Here is a 17,143-nt window from a genome sequence, read left to right on the forward strand (position 1 = left end):
TTTGGTTATACTGGGAGTTACTGGGAGGACGTTGAGATCGTACTGGGATCAGACTGGGATGGACTGGGATGGACTGGGATGGACTGGGATCAAACTGGGATGGACTGGGATCAAACTGGGATCAAACTGGGATGGACTGGGATGGACTGGGAGGGACTGGGGGGAGATTTGGAGGGACTGGGATTATACTGGGATCAAATGGGATCAGACTGGGATGGACTGGGATGGACTGGGATGGACTGGGATCAAACTGGGATCAAACTGGGATCAGACTGGGATGGACTGGGAGGGACTGGGAGGGACTGGGAGGGGAATGGAATCAAACTGGGAGGGACTTACTGGGATCAAACTGGGAGCACTGGGATGGCCTCAAAAATGTCCCCTCAGGACCCCACAAATGTCCCCAAATGTCCCCAAATCCCCCTCGGGACCCCTCAAATGTCCCCAAACCCCCCCAGAATGTCCCCAGATCCCTCTTGGACCCCCCAAAATGTCCCCAAATGTCCCCAAAATGTCCCCAAATCCCCCCAAAATGTCCCTGAACGTCCCCAAGGACCCCTCCCCCCCACCTCCATCTCTGGCCCCGCCCCCTCCCAGGTGAGACCACGCCCCCACCTCATGTGGCCACGCCCCCTCCCAGCTGTAGCCACGCCCCCTCCCAGGTCTGCCCCCGCTCCCTTCTCAGGTGAGGCCCCGCCCCTTCACACTCTGGCCCCGCCCCTTCCCGCTGTGGCCCCGCCCCTCCCAGGTGAGGCCCCGCCCCTCCCAGGTGAGGCCCCGCCCCCTCCCCCCCCCCCCAGCCACGTGGGCCCCGCGCGGGGCCGGAGGGACAGAGGGACAGGTACGGGGGGAGGGGAGCGGCGACATTTGGGGACATTTTGGGGCATTTTGGGGCATTTTTGGGGGGTTTGGGGACATTGCGGGGGTCGGGGAGGGGATTTGGGGACGTTTCGAGGGGGTTTGGAAACGTTTTGGGGGGGATTTGGGGACATTTCGGGGGGGTTCGGGCCCGTTTGGGGCCGTTGGATCGCTGGGGGAGGGGATTTGGGGACATTGCCGGGGGCTTTGGGGACATTTTGGGGACATTTTGGGGCATTTTGGGGCATTTTGGGGACATTTGGGGGCGTATCGAGAGGATTTGGGGACATTTGAGGGGGTTTGGGGACATTTTGGGGGGGATTTGGGGACATTTTGGGGCATTTTTATGGGGTTTGGGGACATTTGGGGACGCATCGAGAGGATTTGGGGACATTTGAGGGGATTTGGGGACATTTGAGGGGATTTGGGGACATTTCCAGGGGGTTTGGGGACATTTCCAGGGGGTTTGGGGACATTTGAGGGGGTTTGGGGACATTTGAGGGGGTTTGGGGACATTTCGAGGGGGATTTGGGGACATTTTGGGGGTGGGGGAGGGGATTTGAGGGGATTTGGGGACATTTTTGGGAGAAACTGGGACATTTGGGGGCGTTTGGGGACATTTGAGGGGGATTTAGGGGTGGGGGAGGGGATTTGGGGACATTTCCGGGGGATTTGGGGACATTTTGGGGACATTTTGGGGACATTTGGGGGCATTTTTACGGGGTTTGGGGACATTTGGGGACGCATCGAGAGGATTTGGGGACATTTGAGGGGGTTTGGGGACATTTCGAGGGGATTTGGGGACATTTTGGGGAGAAACTGGGACATTTGGGGGCGTTTGGGGACATTGTGAGGGGATTTGGGGTTGTGGGGGAGGGGATTTGGGGACGTTTTTTAGGCAATTTTTGGGACATTAATGAATTCCCGTTAATTGTCACTAATTCCAGGTAAATTTTAGTTAATTTCGGGTTAATTTCAGGTATTTTTGGTACTTTTAGGTGAATTTCAGGTGAATTTTTACGGATTTTGAGTGGGATTTTCAGGGGTTTTAGTTAATTTTGGTTCATTTTAGTCAGTTGTAATTAACTTTAGTTAATAAACCCGTTAATTGTTGTTAACGCAAGGTTAATTTCAGGGTAATTTCGGGTGTTTTTATTAACTTTGGGTTCATTTCAGGTGAATTTTTGGCGATTTTGGGTGAATTTTGGGTGGGGTTTTCAGGGATTTTGGTTCATTTTCGTTCATTTTAATCAACTTCAATAACCTGTAATTAACGAGTTGTGGTTAATTATGGTTAATTACCCCTTTAGGTCGCGGCCCCGCCCCCCGGGCCCCGCCCTGCTGCGATTCCGGCTCCGAGAGCGGCGACAGCGGCGGGGGGGGAGGGGCGGGGGCGGGGCCCGGGCCGGAAATGGGCGGGGACGGCGAGGGAGGGGGCGGGGCCACGGCCGGGGACGGAGCCGCCCCTCCCCCACCCCCGCGGAGAGCGCTGAGGCCCCGCCCACGGCCCGAGAGCCCGGACAGACGGACACAGCAGGGGGACGGGGACGGGGACGGTGAGTGACAGACGGACAGACGGACAGACAGTGGGGACAGACAGACAGACAGACACAGGGACACACGGACACAGCAGGGGGACGGTGACGGTGAGTGACGGACGGACAGACAGACAGTGGGGACAGACAGACAGACACAGGGACACACGGACACAGCAGGGGGACGGGGACGGTGACGGTGAGTGACGGACGGACAGACAGACAGTGGGGATACAGGGGGACAGACAGACACAGGGACAGACGGACACAGAGCGGGGACGGGGACGGTGACGGTGAGTGACGGACGGACAGACAGACAGTGGGGACAGACAGACAGACAGACACAGGGACAGACGGACACAGCGCGGGGACGGCGACGGTGACGGTGAGTGACGGACAGACAGACACTGGGGACAGTGGGGACACTGGGGACACTGGGGACAGACAGACAGACGCAATGCGGGGACAGCGACGGTGAGTGACAGACAGACAGACGGACAGACACTGGGGACAGACAGACAGACAGACGGACGCAGCGCGGGGACAGCGACGGTGAGTGACATGGGACAGACGGACAGTGGGGACACGGGGACAGACAGACGGACAGACGGACACAGGGGGACGGCGATGGTGAGTGACGGGGACAGACAGACAGACGGACACAGGGGACACAGGGGGACAGACAGACAGACATTGGGGGGGACACTGGGGACAGACGGACACGGGGACAGCGACGGTGAGAGATGGGGACAGACGGACACTGGGGACACAGGGGGACGGACAGACGGACACTGGGGGGGGAGAGAGCCCGGACAGACGGACACAGGGGGGACAGCGATGGTGAGAGATGGACAGACGGACGGACAGAGGGACATTGGGGACATTGGGGACAGACGGACGCTGGGGGTGGGGACATTGGGGGGGATGGCGGGAGGGACAGGTGCGGTCGGGCCCAGGTGTGTCCCCAAAGTGTCCCCAGGTGTCCCCAAAGTGTCCCCAGGTGTCCCCAGGTGTCCCCAAAGTGTCCCCAAAGTGTCCCCAAAGTGTCCCCAGGTGTCCCCAAAGTGTCCCCAGGTGTCCCCAGAGGTGCCTCAGGTGCATTTTGGTGTTCCCAGGTGTCCCCAGGTGCATTGTGGGTGTCCCCAAGGTCTCCCCGGGTGTGATTCATCCAGGTGTCCCCAAAGTGTCCCCAGGTGTCCCCAGAGCGTCCCCAAGGTGCGCTCAGGTCTCTCTGGGTGTCCCCAGGTGTGTCTCAGGTGTCCCCAAAGTGTCCCCAGGTGCATTTTGGGTATCCCCAAAGTGTCCCCAGGTGTCCCCAAGTGTCCTCAGGTGCCCTCAGGTGTGTCTCAAATGTACCCAAAGTGTCCCCAGGTGTGTCTCAGGTGCCCTCAGGTGTCCCCAGGTGTGTCTCAGGTGTCCCCAGGTGCCCTCAGGTGTCCTCAGGTGTCCCCAGGTGTCCCCAGGTGTATTTGAGGTGTCCCCAAAATGTTCCCAAAGTGTCCCCAAAGCCCCCCAGGTGTGACCCCTCTGTGACCCCGTGTGACCCCTGTGTGACCCCTCTGTGACCCCTCTGTGACCGCTCTGTGACCCCGTGTGACCCCTCTGTGACCCCTCTTTGTCCCCTCCTCCCCCCAGAGTCCCCCCCCGAGCCTGACCCCGCCCCTTTGCCGAGGCCCCGCCCCCTCCAGCCGCTGCTGCAGCTGCGGGCGAGGAGGCGCCAGCAGCAGGTGGGGGAGGGGCTAAACCGGGGGGGGAGGGGCCAGACGGGGAGGGGGAGGGGCTAAAGTGGGGTGGGGGAGGGACTAAAACGGGGGCTAAAATGGGGTGGGGGAGGGGCCAAACGGGGGGGAGGGGCTAAAGTGGGGTGGGGGAGGGGCCAGGCGGGGGGGAGGGGCTAAAACGGGGTGGGGGAGGGGCAAAACGGGGGGAGGGGCCAAACAGGGGGGAGGGGCTAAAGCGGGGTGGGGGAGGGGCAAAACGGGGGGAGGCGCAAAACCGGGGTGGGGGAGGGGCTAAGCATGGGGGGGAGGGGCTAAAACAGGGTGGAGGAGGGGCAAAATATGGGAGGGAGGGGCAAGAAAATGATGGGGCAGAAATGGGAGGGAGGGAGGGGCAGAAATGGGGATGGGGGAGGGGTCACGGGTGAGGGGCAGTTGGGGGGAGGGGCAGTAACGAGGGGAGGGGCAAAAAGGGGTGAGGGGGCAACGTAGGGGTGGGGGAGGGGCAAAATGGGTGGGGGAGGGGGCAAAATTTGGGGGGAGGGGTCAGAAGGGGAGGGGGAGGGGCAGAGCTGTGACCCCTCCCCCCCACTCTCCCCTCCCCCCCCCCAGGATTGGGGCCCCCCCGGAGCTCTGGGCCCCGCCCACAACGGGTGGGGGAGGGGCCGGAACGGCGACGGGGGAGGGGCGGGGACGCGGCTGCGCGTGGACTTCAAGGTGAGGCCCCTCCCCCACCCCCCAAAATCCCCCAAATCGCCCCAAAAGCTTCTCACCCCAATTTCGATGGCGTTTTCCCTGAGTTTTTCAGTTTTCACCCCAAATTTTGTGTTTTCGTTTCAAGTTCTGTGGGTCTCCCCCCTGAATTTTGTGATTTCCACCCCAAGCTTTTTTTTTTCGGTTTTCGCCCAAATTTTTTTTTGGTTTTTGTCCCAAATTTTGGAGGTTTTCTTCCAGAATTTTATGGCTTTTTGCCCCAAATTTTGAGGTTTTCTCCCAGAATTTTATGGTGGGTCTCCCCCCTGAATTTTGTGGTTTTCACCCCTTTTTTTTTTTTTTGCGGTTTTCACCCAAATTTTTTTTGGTTTTTGTCCTAAATTTTGGAGGTTTTCTCCCAGAATTTTATGGTTTTTTGCCCCAAATTTTGAGGTTTTCTCCCAGAATTTTATGGTGGGTCTCCCCCCTGAATTTTGTAATTTTTCACCCCAATTTTTTTTTTTTTTGGTGTTCACCCCAATTTTTTTTGGTTTTGTCCCAAATTTTGAAGTTTTCTCCCAGAATTTTATGGTTTTTTGTCCCAAATTTTGAAGTTTTCTCCCAGAATTTTATGGTTTTTTGCCCCAAATTTGGAGGTTTTCTCCCCGAATTTTATGGGTTTTTGCCCGAATTTTTCGTTTTTCAGCCCAAATTTGTGGGTATTTTTTCGCAGGAGGACTCGGCCCTGGACAACGTGTGGCTGATGGGGGGGCTCAGCATCCTCTCCTCGGTGCCGGTCTCCGCCCCCCTCGTGTGTTTGCTCTGCGCCAGCAAAGGCCAGCACCAGGTACCGGAAACACCAAAATTAACCAAAAACCCCAAAACTCCTAAAAAACCCCGAAATCCCCCCAAAAAACCCCCGCGAAAATCCCGAAGTTCTCGGCTCTCGCCCGCTGCAGTTCCAGCTGTGGCCGCCAGGGGGCGCCGCTCGCCGGTTTCGCTCGTTTCGAACGGGATTTTTTGGGGATTTTTTGGGGATTTTTGGGGATTTTTTTTGGGGATTTTTTTTGGGGATTTTTGTGGGGGTTTCGGTGTTTCTGTGCCCTCACCTGTCGCCGTCGCTGTGCCCGCAGCTGGTGCTGTGCCAGGTGTGCTGCCAGCCCTTCCACAGCTTCTGCCTGGGCGCGGGCGAGGCGCCGGGGCCGGGCCAGGCCGAGGGCTGGAGCTGCCGGCGCTGCCGCAGCTGCGGGGTCTGCGCCAGGAGGGGGCGCCACAACAAGGTGAGAGCTGCGGGCACACCTGGGAACACCTGGGCACACCTGGGCACACCTGGGCACACCTGGGGGCACCTGGGCACACCGCAGATACACCTGGGCGCACCTGGGGGGGGGTCTGCGCCAGGAGGGGGCGCCACAACAAGGTGAGAGCTGCGGGCACACCTGGGCACACCTGGGCACACCGCAGATACACCTGGGCACACCTGGGCACACCTGGGCACACCTGGGCACACCGCAGATACACCTGGGCGCACCTGGGCACATCTGGGTGGGCACCAGGGGGGGTAAAAATGTCCCCGGGGGCACCTGGGGTCCCTGATGGGATTTTTGGGGTCCCCAAGGGCATTTTTGGGGCAATTTTGGGCTCCCCGAACATTTAAAATCCCCGATTTTTTTGGGGCGATTCCCAGATAATTTCGGGGTGTCCCTGACAGATTTGGGGCATTTTTGGGGTCCCCTGATGAATTTTTTGGGGGGGATTTTTGGGTGCCTCTGATGAATTTTTGGGGTCCCTCGTAATGGGATTTTTTCGGGATCCTTTAGGGGATTTTTGGGGGATTTTTGGGTTCCCTGAACATTTAAAATCCCCGATTTTTTTGGGGCGATTCCCAGATAATTTCGGGGTGTCCCTGACAGATTTTGGGCATTTTTGGGGCGTCCCTGACGCGTTTTTGGGGTGTTTTTGTCCCCGCAGCCCCTCCTGGAGTGCCGGCGCTGCCGTCGCTGTTTCCACCTGAGCTGCCTCGGGCCCGGGGCCCCGCCCAGAGCCCCGCCCGGGCAGTGGGTGAGGAACGGGGAAAATTCCCAAAATTTTGGGAAAATTCGGGAAAATTCCGGGAAAATTCGGGAAATTTGGGGAAAATCGGAATTTTTGTGGATTTTCGGGATTTTTGGGAGGGATTTTGGGGTGATTTTGAAAGATTTTGCGGGGAGTTCGGGGGTTATTGGGGGGATTTTTTGTTTGAATTTGGGGGGGATTTTTGGGAATTTTGGGGACGGGAATTTGGGGGAAATTTGGGGTTTTTTGGGGGGAAAATTTGGGGTGATTTTGGGTGGGGTTTGGGGTTTTTTTGTGGTGATTTTAAGGGGCATTTGGGGTCTTTTTGTGGTAATTTTGGGGTGGTTTTGGGATGATTTTGGGGTGATTTTTGGGGGGTTCTCAGTGCTGATTTTGGGGTAATTTTGGGGATGGGTTTGGGGTGATTTTTGGAAAGTCTCAGAACCAATTTTGGGGTTTTTTTGGGGATGGTTTTGGGGGAATTTTTGTGGTTTTTTTGAGGAGATTTTGGGTGAGTTTGGGGATATTTGGGGTGATTATTGGGAGATTTCAGTGCTGAGTTTGGGGTTATTTTTGGGTTGGGTTTGGGGTAATTTTTTGGGATGGTTTTTGGGGTAATTTTTGGGGGTCTCAGCATTGATTTTGGGGCTTTTTTGGGGGTAATTTTGGGGTGGTTTTGGGGTAATTTTGGGGTTTTTTTTGGGGTGATTTTGGGTGGGATTTGGGGCAATTTTTGGGATGTATCAGTACTGATTTTGGGGTGATTTTGGGGTGATTTTGGGGTGATTTTGGGGTAACTTTGAGGTGGTTTTGGGGTAATTTTGGGGGTAACTTCTGGGGTGGTTTTAGGGGGCTCTCAGTGCTTATTTTGGTGGATTTTTGGGGTGATTTTGGGTGGGAGTTGGGTTAATTTTGGGGGGGGTCTTAATGCCAATTTTGGGGTAAATTTGGGGGTAATTTTGGGGTGGTTATGGGGGAATTTGGGGTTTATTTTGGGGGTGATTTTGGGTGGAATTTGGGGTGATTTTTGGGATGTATAAGTACCAATTTTGGGGTAATTTGGGGGTTGTTTTGGGGTACTTGTGGGGGTAATTTTTGGGGGGCTCTCAGGGCTGATTTTGGGATCATTTTGGGCCAATTTTGGGTGGGATTTGGGTTAATTTTTGCGGGGGCTGCACTGCCAATTTTGGGGTGATTCTGGGGTAATTTTGGGATCATTTCTGGGAGGTCTCATTGCTGATTTTGGGGACGTTTTGGGGCGGTTTTGGGGTGATTTTGGGTTAATTTTGGGGTGATTTTGGGGCGATTTTGGGGTAACTCCGGGTGTTTTCGGGCTCTCCAGGTGTGCTGGGGCTGCCGGAGCTGCGGGACCCCCGAGGGGGGGGAGGGGCGGGACCCCCCCTGTGGGCTCTGCCCCCCCCCCGGGCCAGGTGAGGGGGGAGGGGATCAAAGGGGGGGTTTGGGGGGGGGGTTTGCCAAATTTGGGGGGTTTGGGGGGGATTTGAGGTGGATTTTGGGGGGATTTGGGGAATTTGGGGGGATTTGGGGCGGATTTTGAGGGAATTTTGGGGATTTGGAGGGAATTTGGGGAATTTTGGGGCGATTTGGGGGGGATTTGGGAGGAATTTGGGGGATTTGAGGGATTTGGGGAGGGATCCTGAAAAGCTCGGGGAGGGCTGGGCGTGGATTTTGGGAGGATTTTGGGGGATTTTAGGGGGTTTTGGGGGATTTTAGGGGGTTTTGGAGGATTTTGGGGGGTTTTGGGAGGATTTTGGGGGGTTTTGGGTGGATTTTGGGAGATTTTGGGGGGATTTTGGGAGGATTTGGGTGGATTTTGGGGGGTTTTGGGTGGATTTTGGGGGATTTTGGGGGATTTTGGGAGGATTTTTGGGATTTGAGGAGGTTTTGGGGGCTTTGGGGGGGGTGATTTGAGGCAGATTTTGGAGGGTTTGGGGGAATTTGGGGCGATTTTGGGGGGATTTGGGGCGATTTTGGGGCGATTTTGGGGCTATTTGGGTTCTTTGGGAGGTTTGGGGGGGGGTTTTGGGCGATTTGAGAATTTTGGGTGAGGTTTGGGATTTTGGGGTGAAATTTGGGGATCTCGGTTGAAGTGAAGGAATTTTTGGGTAAAATTTGGGGTTTTTTTTTTTGGGATGAAGTTGCGGGGCTTCGGGTTCAAATTGGGATTTTTGTTTTGTTCAGGGTTTGGGGTTTTTTTTGGTTTTTTTGGGTTTTTTTGGGTGCATTTGGGAATGTTTCGGGGTGGAATTTTGGGATTTTCGGGGTTCTGACCCTTCCTCCTTTTTTTCCCAGGGGTGGGGGAGGGGCAGAGCCCCCCCCGGGGGGAGGAGGAGCCTCAGGAGGGGGGGGAGGGGCAGGAGCCCCCCCAGGGCTGCACCTGCGGCCACAGAGCCCCAGGTGAGGGGGGGGGGGGGGGGCACCCCGAAATTTGGGGGGTCGGGAACCCCAAAATCCCTTCAGGACCCCCCAAAATCCCTTTGGGAACCCCAAAAATCTCCTTGGGAACCCCAAAAATCTTTTTGGGAACCCCAAAATCCCTTCAGGAACCCCCAAAATCTCTTCAGGACCCCAAAAATTCCCCCAGGAATGACAAAATTGAGACTGTGAACCCCAAAAATCCCTTTGGGAAACACAAAATTCACTCAGAACCCCCCCAAATCCCTTTGGGAACCCCAAAATCTCCTTGGGAACCCCCAAAATCCCTTTGGGAACCCCAAAATTCCTTTTGGGACCCCCAAAATTCCTTCAGAACCCCCCAAGATCCCTTTGGGAACCCCTGAACCCTTTAAAAAATGATAAAATTCACACCAGGAACCCCAAAAAAATCCTCTAAGGAACCCCAAAATTCACACCAGGAACCCCAAAATTGCCCTCAGAACCCCGAAATTCACACCAGGAACCCCAAAATTCCTCTTAGAGGCCCAAAATCCACCTGGGAACCCCAAAATTCACACCAGGAGCCCCCCCAAAAAAATTTTTGGACCCCAAAAAATTCCTTCAGGAACCCCAAAAATTCCTTCAGGATCCTTGAAATTCACACCGGGGCCCCCCAAAATCCCCCTGGGAACCCCGAAATTCAGAGCAGGGACCTCAAAATTCCGTCAGGAGCTAAAATCTGCTTTGAGGACCCCGAGATTCGCACCAGGAGCTCCCAAAATTCCCCCAAAAGCCCCCAAAAGTCGCCCCCAAAGCGCCAAAATCCCCCCCAAAGTGGAGCTCTGGCCCCGCCCCCTCTCCTTTGGCCCCGCCCCCTTTTCTGACCCCACCCCCCTCGCTCTGGCCCCGCCCCCAGGTGTGCCAGGCCCCGCCCTGCAGGAGGTGCTGGGGGCGCTGCTGAGCTCCGCCCACGGCCCCGCCCTGATTGGCTGCACACAGGTAAAGGGGGCGTGGTCACACCTGGGTGGGCGTGGTTATACCTGGGGGGCGTGATTACACCTAAAGGGGCGTGGTTACACCTGGGTGGGCATGGTTATACCTGGGTGGGCGTGGTTATACCTAAAGGGGCGTGGTTACACCTAAAGGGGCGTGGTTATACCTGGGTGGGCGTGGTCACACCTGCGTGGGCGTGGTTGCACCTAAAGGGATGTGGTTACACCTGGGTGGGTGTGGTTACACCTGGGGGGGCGTGGTTACACCTAAAGGGGCGTGGTCAAACTTAGGGGTGGGGCCAAGCGCAACTAAAGGGCGTGGTCATAGCTAAGGTGGGTGTGGCTACAGCCATGTGGGCGTGGTCACGCTAGAAGGAGGTGTGGCCATATTGGAGAGGGCGTGGTTATGCTCGTGGTGGGTGTGGCCACATTTCTGTGGGTGTGGTCAGTTTAGGAAAGGGTGTGGTCACATGGGGGTCACTTGTGGGGGCGTGGTCACATCTGTGGTGGGCGTGGCCACACTTTAAATGGGCGTGGCCACACCTAAAGCTATGTTGTGCTGGCTGGAGTGGGCGTGGCCACACTGGGTGGGCGTGGTCACGTCTGGACACGTGCGATCGCACCTGGAGTGGGTGTGGCTACACCTGCGGTGGGTGTGGCCACAGCTGGGTGGGCGTGGCCACATGTGTGCGGGGCTGGGCGCATCTAAGTGGGCGTGGCCACGCATGGGGTGGGTGTGGCCGCCTACAGCGCTGTGGGTGTGTCCACACCCGAATTGATGATGTCACACCGCTGTGGGCGTGGCTCGGGGGGCGTGGCCACGCCTGGGGGTCTCACCTGTCCCCTCCCCCCCCCAGTGCCCCCCCGGGGGTCCCAAGGCTCACCCGGGGCCCTGCGACCTCCGAGCTGTCAATCACCTGCTGGAGGGCGGAGCCTACGCGTCGCTGGTGAGGGAACTCCCAAAACATCCGGGGGGGGGGGGGGGGGGAGGAAAGTTCTGGAAAAAATCTGGGGGGAAATCACAGAAAATTTGGGGGGAAATCGAGAAAAAATCCGCAAAAAATTTGGCGCAAAAATATTTTTTTACTATTTGCGGAAAATCCAGAATGATTTATGAAGTAGATTTTAAGAAATTGGGTGAAATTCCAGGAGAATTTGCACAATGGTTATGGAAAAATGGGGAAAACGTGCAAAAAAATTTATATAAATTGGGGAAGAAGTCTGGAAATATTTTGGAAATGATTAAAGACAATGGGTGAAAATCCAGAAAAATCTGGGGAACGATTGAAAAATATTGAGGAAAGAACCCAGAAAAAATTGGGGAATAGTTAAAGAAATTGAGGAAAAACAAAAAAACATTTGGGTGAAAATCCAGAAAAACCGGGAAATGTTTTAAAAAACTATGGGGAAAATCCAGAAAAATTCTGGAGAAAATAAAAAAACCTTTGGGAAAACGTCCTGAAAAAATCAGGGGAAATTCCCAGTGAAATTTTAGGAAATTTGAGAAAAAATTTGGGAATGCGATTGTTGAAAAACCCGGAGGCGCCTCGAAGAATTCCAAAAATTTGGGGGGATTTAAGCACGAATTTGAGGGAAAATTTCCCAAAATTTGGGGAGATTCGGGGTGGGGTCCCCCCAAATTTAAATTGGGTCTGGGGTCCCACGGTGCCCCTCCCCCAGCAGGATTTCGCTCAGGACGTGGCCGCCGTGCTGCTCAGGGGGGGGAGGGGCTCCGCAAGCCCCGCCCCCAGCGCGGGCCCCGCCCCCAGCCCGGGCCCCGCCCCCAGCCTGGACGGAGCCCGGGAGCTGTTCCTGAAGGTGGGGGAGGGGCTTAAAAATGGGGAGGGGAGGGGCTTAAAGTTGGGGAGGGGTTTAAATATGGAGGGGGAGTGGCCTAAAATTGGGAGTGGGAGGGGCCCAAAATAGGGAGGGGCAGAGGCTTAAATGGGGGGGGGGTCTAAATATGGAGTGGGAGTGGCCTAAAATTGGGAGGGGGAGGGGCTTAAACGGGGAGGGGTCTAAATATGGAGGGGGTGTGGCCTAAAATTGGGAGTGGGAGGGGCTTCAAATGTGGGAGTGGATTAAATTTTGGAGGAGGGGTCTAAAGATGGGGGGAGGTGCCTTGAAAGCGAAGTGGGTGTGGCCTAAAGGGGGTGGGGGAGGGGCTTGGAAAGGGGGTGGAGCCTCCAAAAAATGGGGTGGGGGAGGGGAATTTTGGAGTTTTGGGGAGGGGATTTTTTTTGGATTTGGGGTGGGGGAGGGGCAGCCCAGCCCTCACATCCGCCCCTCCCCCATCCCCCCCCCCAGCTGATGGGCGGGGCCTTTCCCTGGTTCGACGCCCGGGACCCCAAAATTTGGAGCCCCCCTGAGAGCCCCAAGTGAGTCGGGGGGGGGGATGGGGGTGGGGGAGGGGTTTGGGGGGGTCCCCAGTGGATTTTGGGGGCGTCCCAGGTGGATTTGGGGTGCCCCAGGTGAACATTGGGGGGTCCCAGGTGGATTTTGGGGGGGGTCCCAGGTGGATTTGGGTGGGATTTGGGGGCCTCTGGTGGATTTTGGGGGGTCCTGGGTGGGATTTGGGGGTCCCAGGTGGATTTTGGGGGGTCCCAGGTGGATTTTGGGGGGGTCCCAGGTGGATTTGGGTGGGATTTGGGGGTCTCTGGTGGATTTTGGGGGGTCCCAGGTGTATTTAGGTGGGATTTTAGGGGGTCCCAGGTGTGTTTGGGGGGGATTTTGGGGGGTCCCGGGTGTGATTTTGGGGGGTTCTGACCCCGCCCCTTTCCCAGCGGGGCCCCGCCCCTCCCGGTGGAGCCGCCCTCCAGTGACCACACCTACGCCCGGTGGCGCCTGGAGCCGGCCCCGCCCCTCTCAGGTGAGTGAGGCCACGCCCACTTCTAGCCACACCCACACAGGTGAGACTTGGCGGCCCCGTAACACCTGGGGAGCCATGCCCACTTTGGATCTAAGCCACGCCCACTTTGGATCTAAGCCACACCCACTTTGAGCTCACGTGTGAGCACCTGGTGAGGCCACGCCCACTCTGTGCATACCTGGCCAAGCCACACCCACCCTGAGTTTACCTGGTTAAGCCACGCCCACTTTCGGCTTGCCGGTGCTAAGCCACGCCCACTCTGAGCTCTCCTGGTGAGGCCACACCCACTCTGAGCACATCTGAGCAAGCCACGCCCACTCGGAGCTCACTTGTGAACACCTGGGCCAAGCCACACCCACTCTGAGCGTACCTGTGCAAGCCACACCCACTCTGAGCGTACCTGTGCAAGCCACGCCCACTCTGTGCGTACCTGTGCAAGTCACACCCACTCTGAGCTCACTTGGTTAAGCCACGCCCACTCTGAGCTCACTGAGCAAGCTACGCCCACTCTGAGCTCACTTGGTTAAGCCACGCCTGCTCTGAGCTCACCTGGCCACACCTGGTTAAGCCACGCCCGCTCTGAGTTCACCTGTGCAAGCCACGCCCACTCTGAGCTTACCTGTGCAAGCCACGCCCACCCCGTGCACATCCGGCCAAGCCACGCCCAGTCTGAGCTCACCTGAGCAAGCCACGCCCACCCACGTGCACACTTGGCCAAGCCACGCCCACTCTGAGCTCACCTGAGCAAGCCACGCCCACTCTGAGCTCAGCTGTCGCCATGTGGGCGTGGCCCGCGCTGACCCCGCCCCTTTCCCCGCCCAGGCGAGGAGGGGGCGGAGCCAGCGGTGCCGCCGGCGGCCGGAGGGGGCGGGGCCGACGAGCGTCAGTGCACGCTGTGCCTGCAGAGCGGGGACGCACCTGCGCAGGTGAGCGGGGCGGGGGCACGGGGGGGATTCGGGGCTCCCCCCATTCGGGGAGGGGTCCCACAGGACAAGGGGGATCTCCAGAAAATATTCTGGGGCAAAACCCTCAATTTCGGATCGTTCCGACCCATTGTAGTGTCAGAAATTTGGGGTTTTTTTGTTTTTTGAGTGCTTTTTGGGGGATTTTCAGAGGGATTTTTTTTGGGCGAGGGGGTCCCTGGTGCGGTCCCTAATTTGGGGAGGGGTCCCACAGGATGGGGGCAGTCTTTAGGAGCTTTTCTGGGGCAAAACATCCAAACTTTCATCATTTTAGCCCCTTCTAGTGCCAAAATTTTGGGGTTTTTTTCCCATTTTTGGCGTTTTTGGATGATTTTCGTAGGGTTTTTTTGCTGGAGGGGTCCCTGGTGCGGTCCCTAATTTGGGGAGGGGTCCCACAGGATGAGGAGGAGTTTTTTGGGGGAAAAAAGTCCAAATTTAGCTCATTCCAGCCCATTTCAATACAAAAAATTCCAATTTTTTTCATTTTTTGGACATTTTTTGGGGGATTTTCATGGGGTTGTTTTGGGGAGGGGTCCCTGGTGTGGTCCCTAATTTGGGGAGGGGTCCCACAGGATGAGGAGGAGTTTTGGGGGAAAAAAAGTCCAAATTTGGCTCATTCCAGCCCATTTCAATGCCAAAAATTCCAATTTTTTTCATTTTTTGGACATTTTTTGGGGGATTTTCATGGGGTTGTTTTGGGGAGGGGTCTTTGTACCCTTTTGTAATTTGGGGAGGGGTCCCGCAGGACGAGGGGCGCCTGCTGTACATGGGGCAGAACGAGTGGACCCACGTCAACTGCGCCCTGTGGTCGGCCGAGGTCTTCGAGGAGGGCGACGGAACTCTCCGGAACGTGCACGCCGCCGTGGCCCGGGGACGGCAGATGGTGCGGGGCTCTGGGGGAGAATTTGGGAAATTCTGGGGGTTTTCTTGGGAAATTTTGGGAATTTTGGGGGTTTTTTGGGAATTTTTTGGGGTAATTTTGGGGTTTCTCGGGGGATTTTGGGGGTTCAGGACTCTCCAGAACGTGCACGCCGCCGTGGCCCAGGGACGGCAGATGGTGCGGGGCTTTGGGGGAGAATTTGGGAAATTTTGGTGTTTTTTGGGAAATTCTGGGGTTTTTGGGGGTGGTTTTGGGGTTTTGGGGGGATTTTGGGATTAATTTTGGGGGGGATTTGGGGGGGTTCAGGACTCTCCAGAACGTGCACACCACTGGCCAGGGGCCGCCAGATGGTGGGGAGGGGTCTCAGGGGGGATTTGGGAGTCCTGGGGGAAATTTGGGGTCCTTGGGAGGGGTCCCAGTGGGATTTGTGGGGTCTTGGGGAGAATTTGGGGTGGTGGGAGGGGTCCCAGGGGGGATTTGGGGGGAAAATTGGGGATCCCAGAGGAAGACTTTGGGGGATCCTGAAGGGACACCAGGTCTACCCATAGAGTGCTATGGGGATGGGAGACACCAGGTCTACCCATAGACTTGTATTGGGAGTGCAGACACCAGGTCTACCCATAGACTTGTATTGGGGTGGGAGACACCAGGTCTACCCATAGACTTGTATTGGGAGTGCAGACACCAGGTCTACCCATAGACTTGTATTGGGGTGAGAGACACCAGGTCTACCCATAGACTTGTATTGGGAGTGCAGACACCAGGTCTACCCATAGACTTGTATTGGGAGTGCAGACACCAGGTCTACCCATAGACTTGTATTGGGACATGAGACACCAGGTCTACCCATAGACTTGTATTGGGAGTGCGGACACCAGGTCTACCCATAGACTTGTATTGGGAGTGCGGACACCAGGTCTACCCATAGACTTGTATTGAGAGTGCAGACACCAGGTCTACCCATAGACTTGTATTGGGAGTGCGGACACCAGGTCTACCCATAGACTTGTATTGGGACATGAGACACCAGGTCTACCCATAGACTTGTATTGGGAGTGCAGACACCAGGTCTACCCATAGACTTGTATTGGGAGTGCGGACACCAGGTCTACCCATAGACTTGTATTGGGACATGAGACACCAGGTCTACCCATAGACTTGTATTGGGGTGGGAGACACCAGGTCTACCCATAGACTTGTATTGGGAACAGGAGACACCAGGTCTACCCATAGACTTGTATTGGGGTGGGAGACACCAGGTCTACCCATAGACTTGTATTGGGAACAGGAGACACCAGGTCTACCCATAGACTCCCCCACAGAGACCAATTTTGGGGGATCCATGAGGAGATTTTGGGTTCTCCCATCCCCTTTTGGGGGTTCTCCCAGCACCTTTGGGGGGTCTCACCGTGCTCTCCTCCCCGCCCCAGCGCTGCGAGCACTGCGGCCGCCCCGGTGCCACCGTCGGCTGCTGCTTGGCCGCGTGCGCCGCCAACTATCACTTCATGTGCGCCCGGCGCTGCCAGGCCGCCTTCCTCAGGGACAAGAGAGTGTTCTGCCAGCGCCACGGCCGCCTGCTGGCCGGGGACGTGAGTCTGGGGGTGTCCTCAGGGGGTTTGGGGGGTCCTGAGGGGATTTGGGGGGTCCTGGGTGGGATTTGGGGGGTTTTGGGGGTTACAGGGCGTGTTGGGGTGTCCCTTCCTCAGGGACAAGAGAGTGTTCTGCCAGCGCCACGGCCGCCTGCTGGCCGGGGACGTGAGTCTGGGGGTGTCCTCAGGGGGTTTGGGGGGTCCTGGGTGGGATTTGGGGGGTCCTGGGTGGGATTTGGGAGATCCTGGCTGGGCTTTGGGGGGTTTTGGGGGCTTACAGGGGGTGTTGGGGTGTCCCTTGCTCAGGGACATGAGAGTGTTCTGCCAGCGCCACGGGCAGGGATGTGAGTCTGGGGGCGCCCCGAGGGGATTTGGGGGGGGGGGGTGTTTTATAGAATTTTGATATTTTTGGGTTAAATCTTTATATTTTTGGCCCAGGAGCCGGTGCGTGACGGGGCTTTTGCGGTGCTGCACCGCGTCCTGCTGGATTTCGGGGCTGAATTTTGGGGGTTTTTTTGGGTTTAAATTTTGGGGGTTTTTTTTGCAGGAGCTGCTGCGTGACGGGGGTTTGTGTCGTTTTTACAGGATTTCGATA

At 56.7% G+C, this 17,143-nt stretch overlaps 1 protein-coding gene across 1 annotated transcript in view; it reads left to right on the top strand.

The window, feature by feature from the left end:
- KMT2B (lysine methyltransferase 2B) overlaps positions 1 to 17,143 on the top strand; it is a 47,170-nt gene that overhangs the window by 12,821 nt on the left and 17,206 nt on the right. The window contains 16 exon segments of the mRNA XM_059491427.1: positions 2,169 to 2,414; positions 4,029 to 4,120; positions 4,724 to 4,828; positions 5,511 to 5,651; positions 5,938 to 6,084; positions 6,776 to 6,865; positions 8,202 to 8,289; positions 9,173 to 9,277; positions 10,173 to 10,255; positions 11,106 to 11,195; positions 11,929 to 12,066; positions 12,556 to 12,626; positions 13,032 to 13,117; positions 13,940 to 14,043; positions 14,825 to 14,962; positions 16,390 to 16,548. Of these exon segments, the coding sequence (XP_059347410.1) occupies positions 2,169 to 2,414; positions 4,029 to 4,120; positions 4,724 to 4,828; positions 5,511 to 5,651; positions 5,938 to 6,084; positions 6,776 to 6,865; positions 8,202 to 8,289; positions 9,173 to 9,277; positions 10,173 to 10,255; positions 11,106 to 11,195; positions 11,929 to 12,066; positions 12,556 to 12,626; positions 13,032 to 13,117; positions 13,940 to 14,043; positions 14,825 to 14,962; positions 16,390 to 16,548 (1,883 nt within the window).

Source organism: Ammospiza nelsoni, chromosome 34 (assembly GCF_027579445.1).
Source record: "Ammospiza nelsoni isolate bAmmNel1 chromosome 34, bAmmNel1.pri, whole genome shotgun sequence".
NCBI classification, from domain to species: Eukaryota; Metazoa; Chordata; class Aves; order Passeriformes; family Passerellidae; genus Ammospiza; species Ammospiza nelsoni.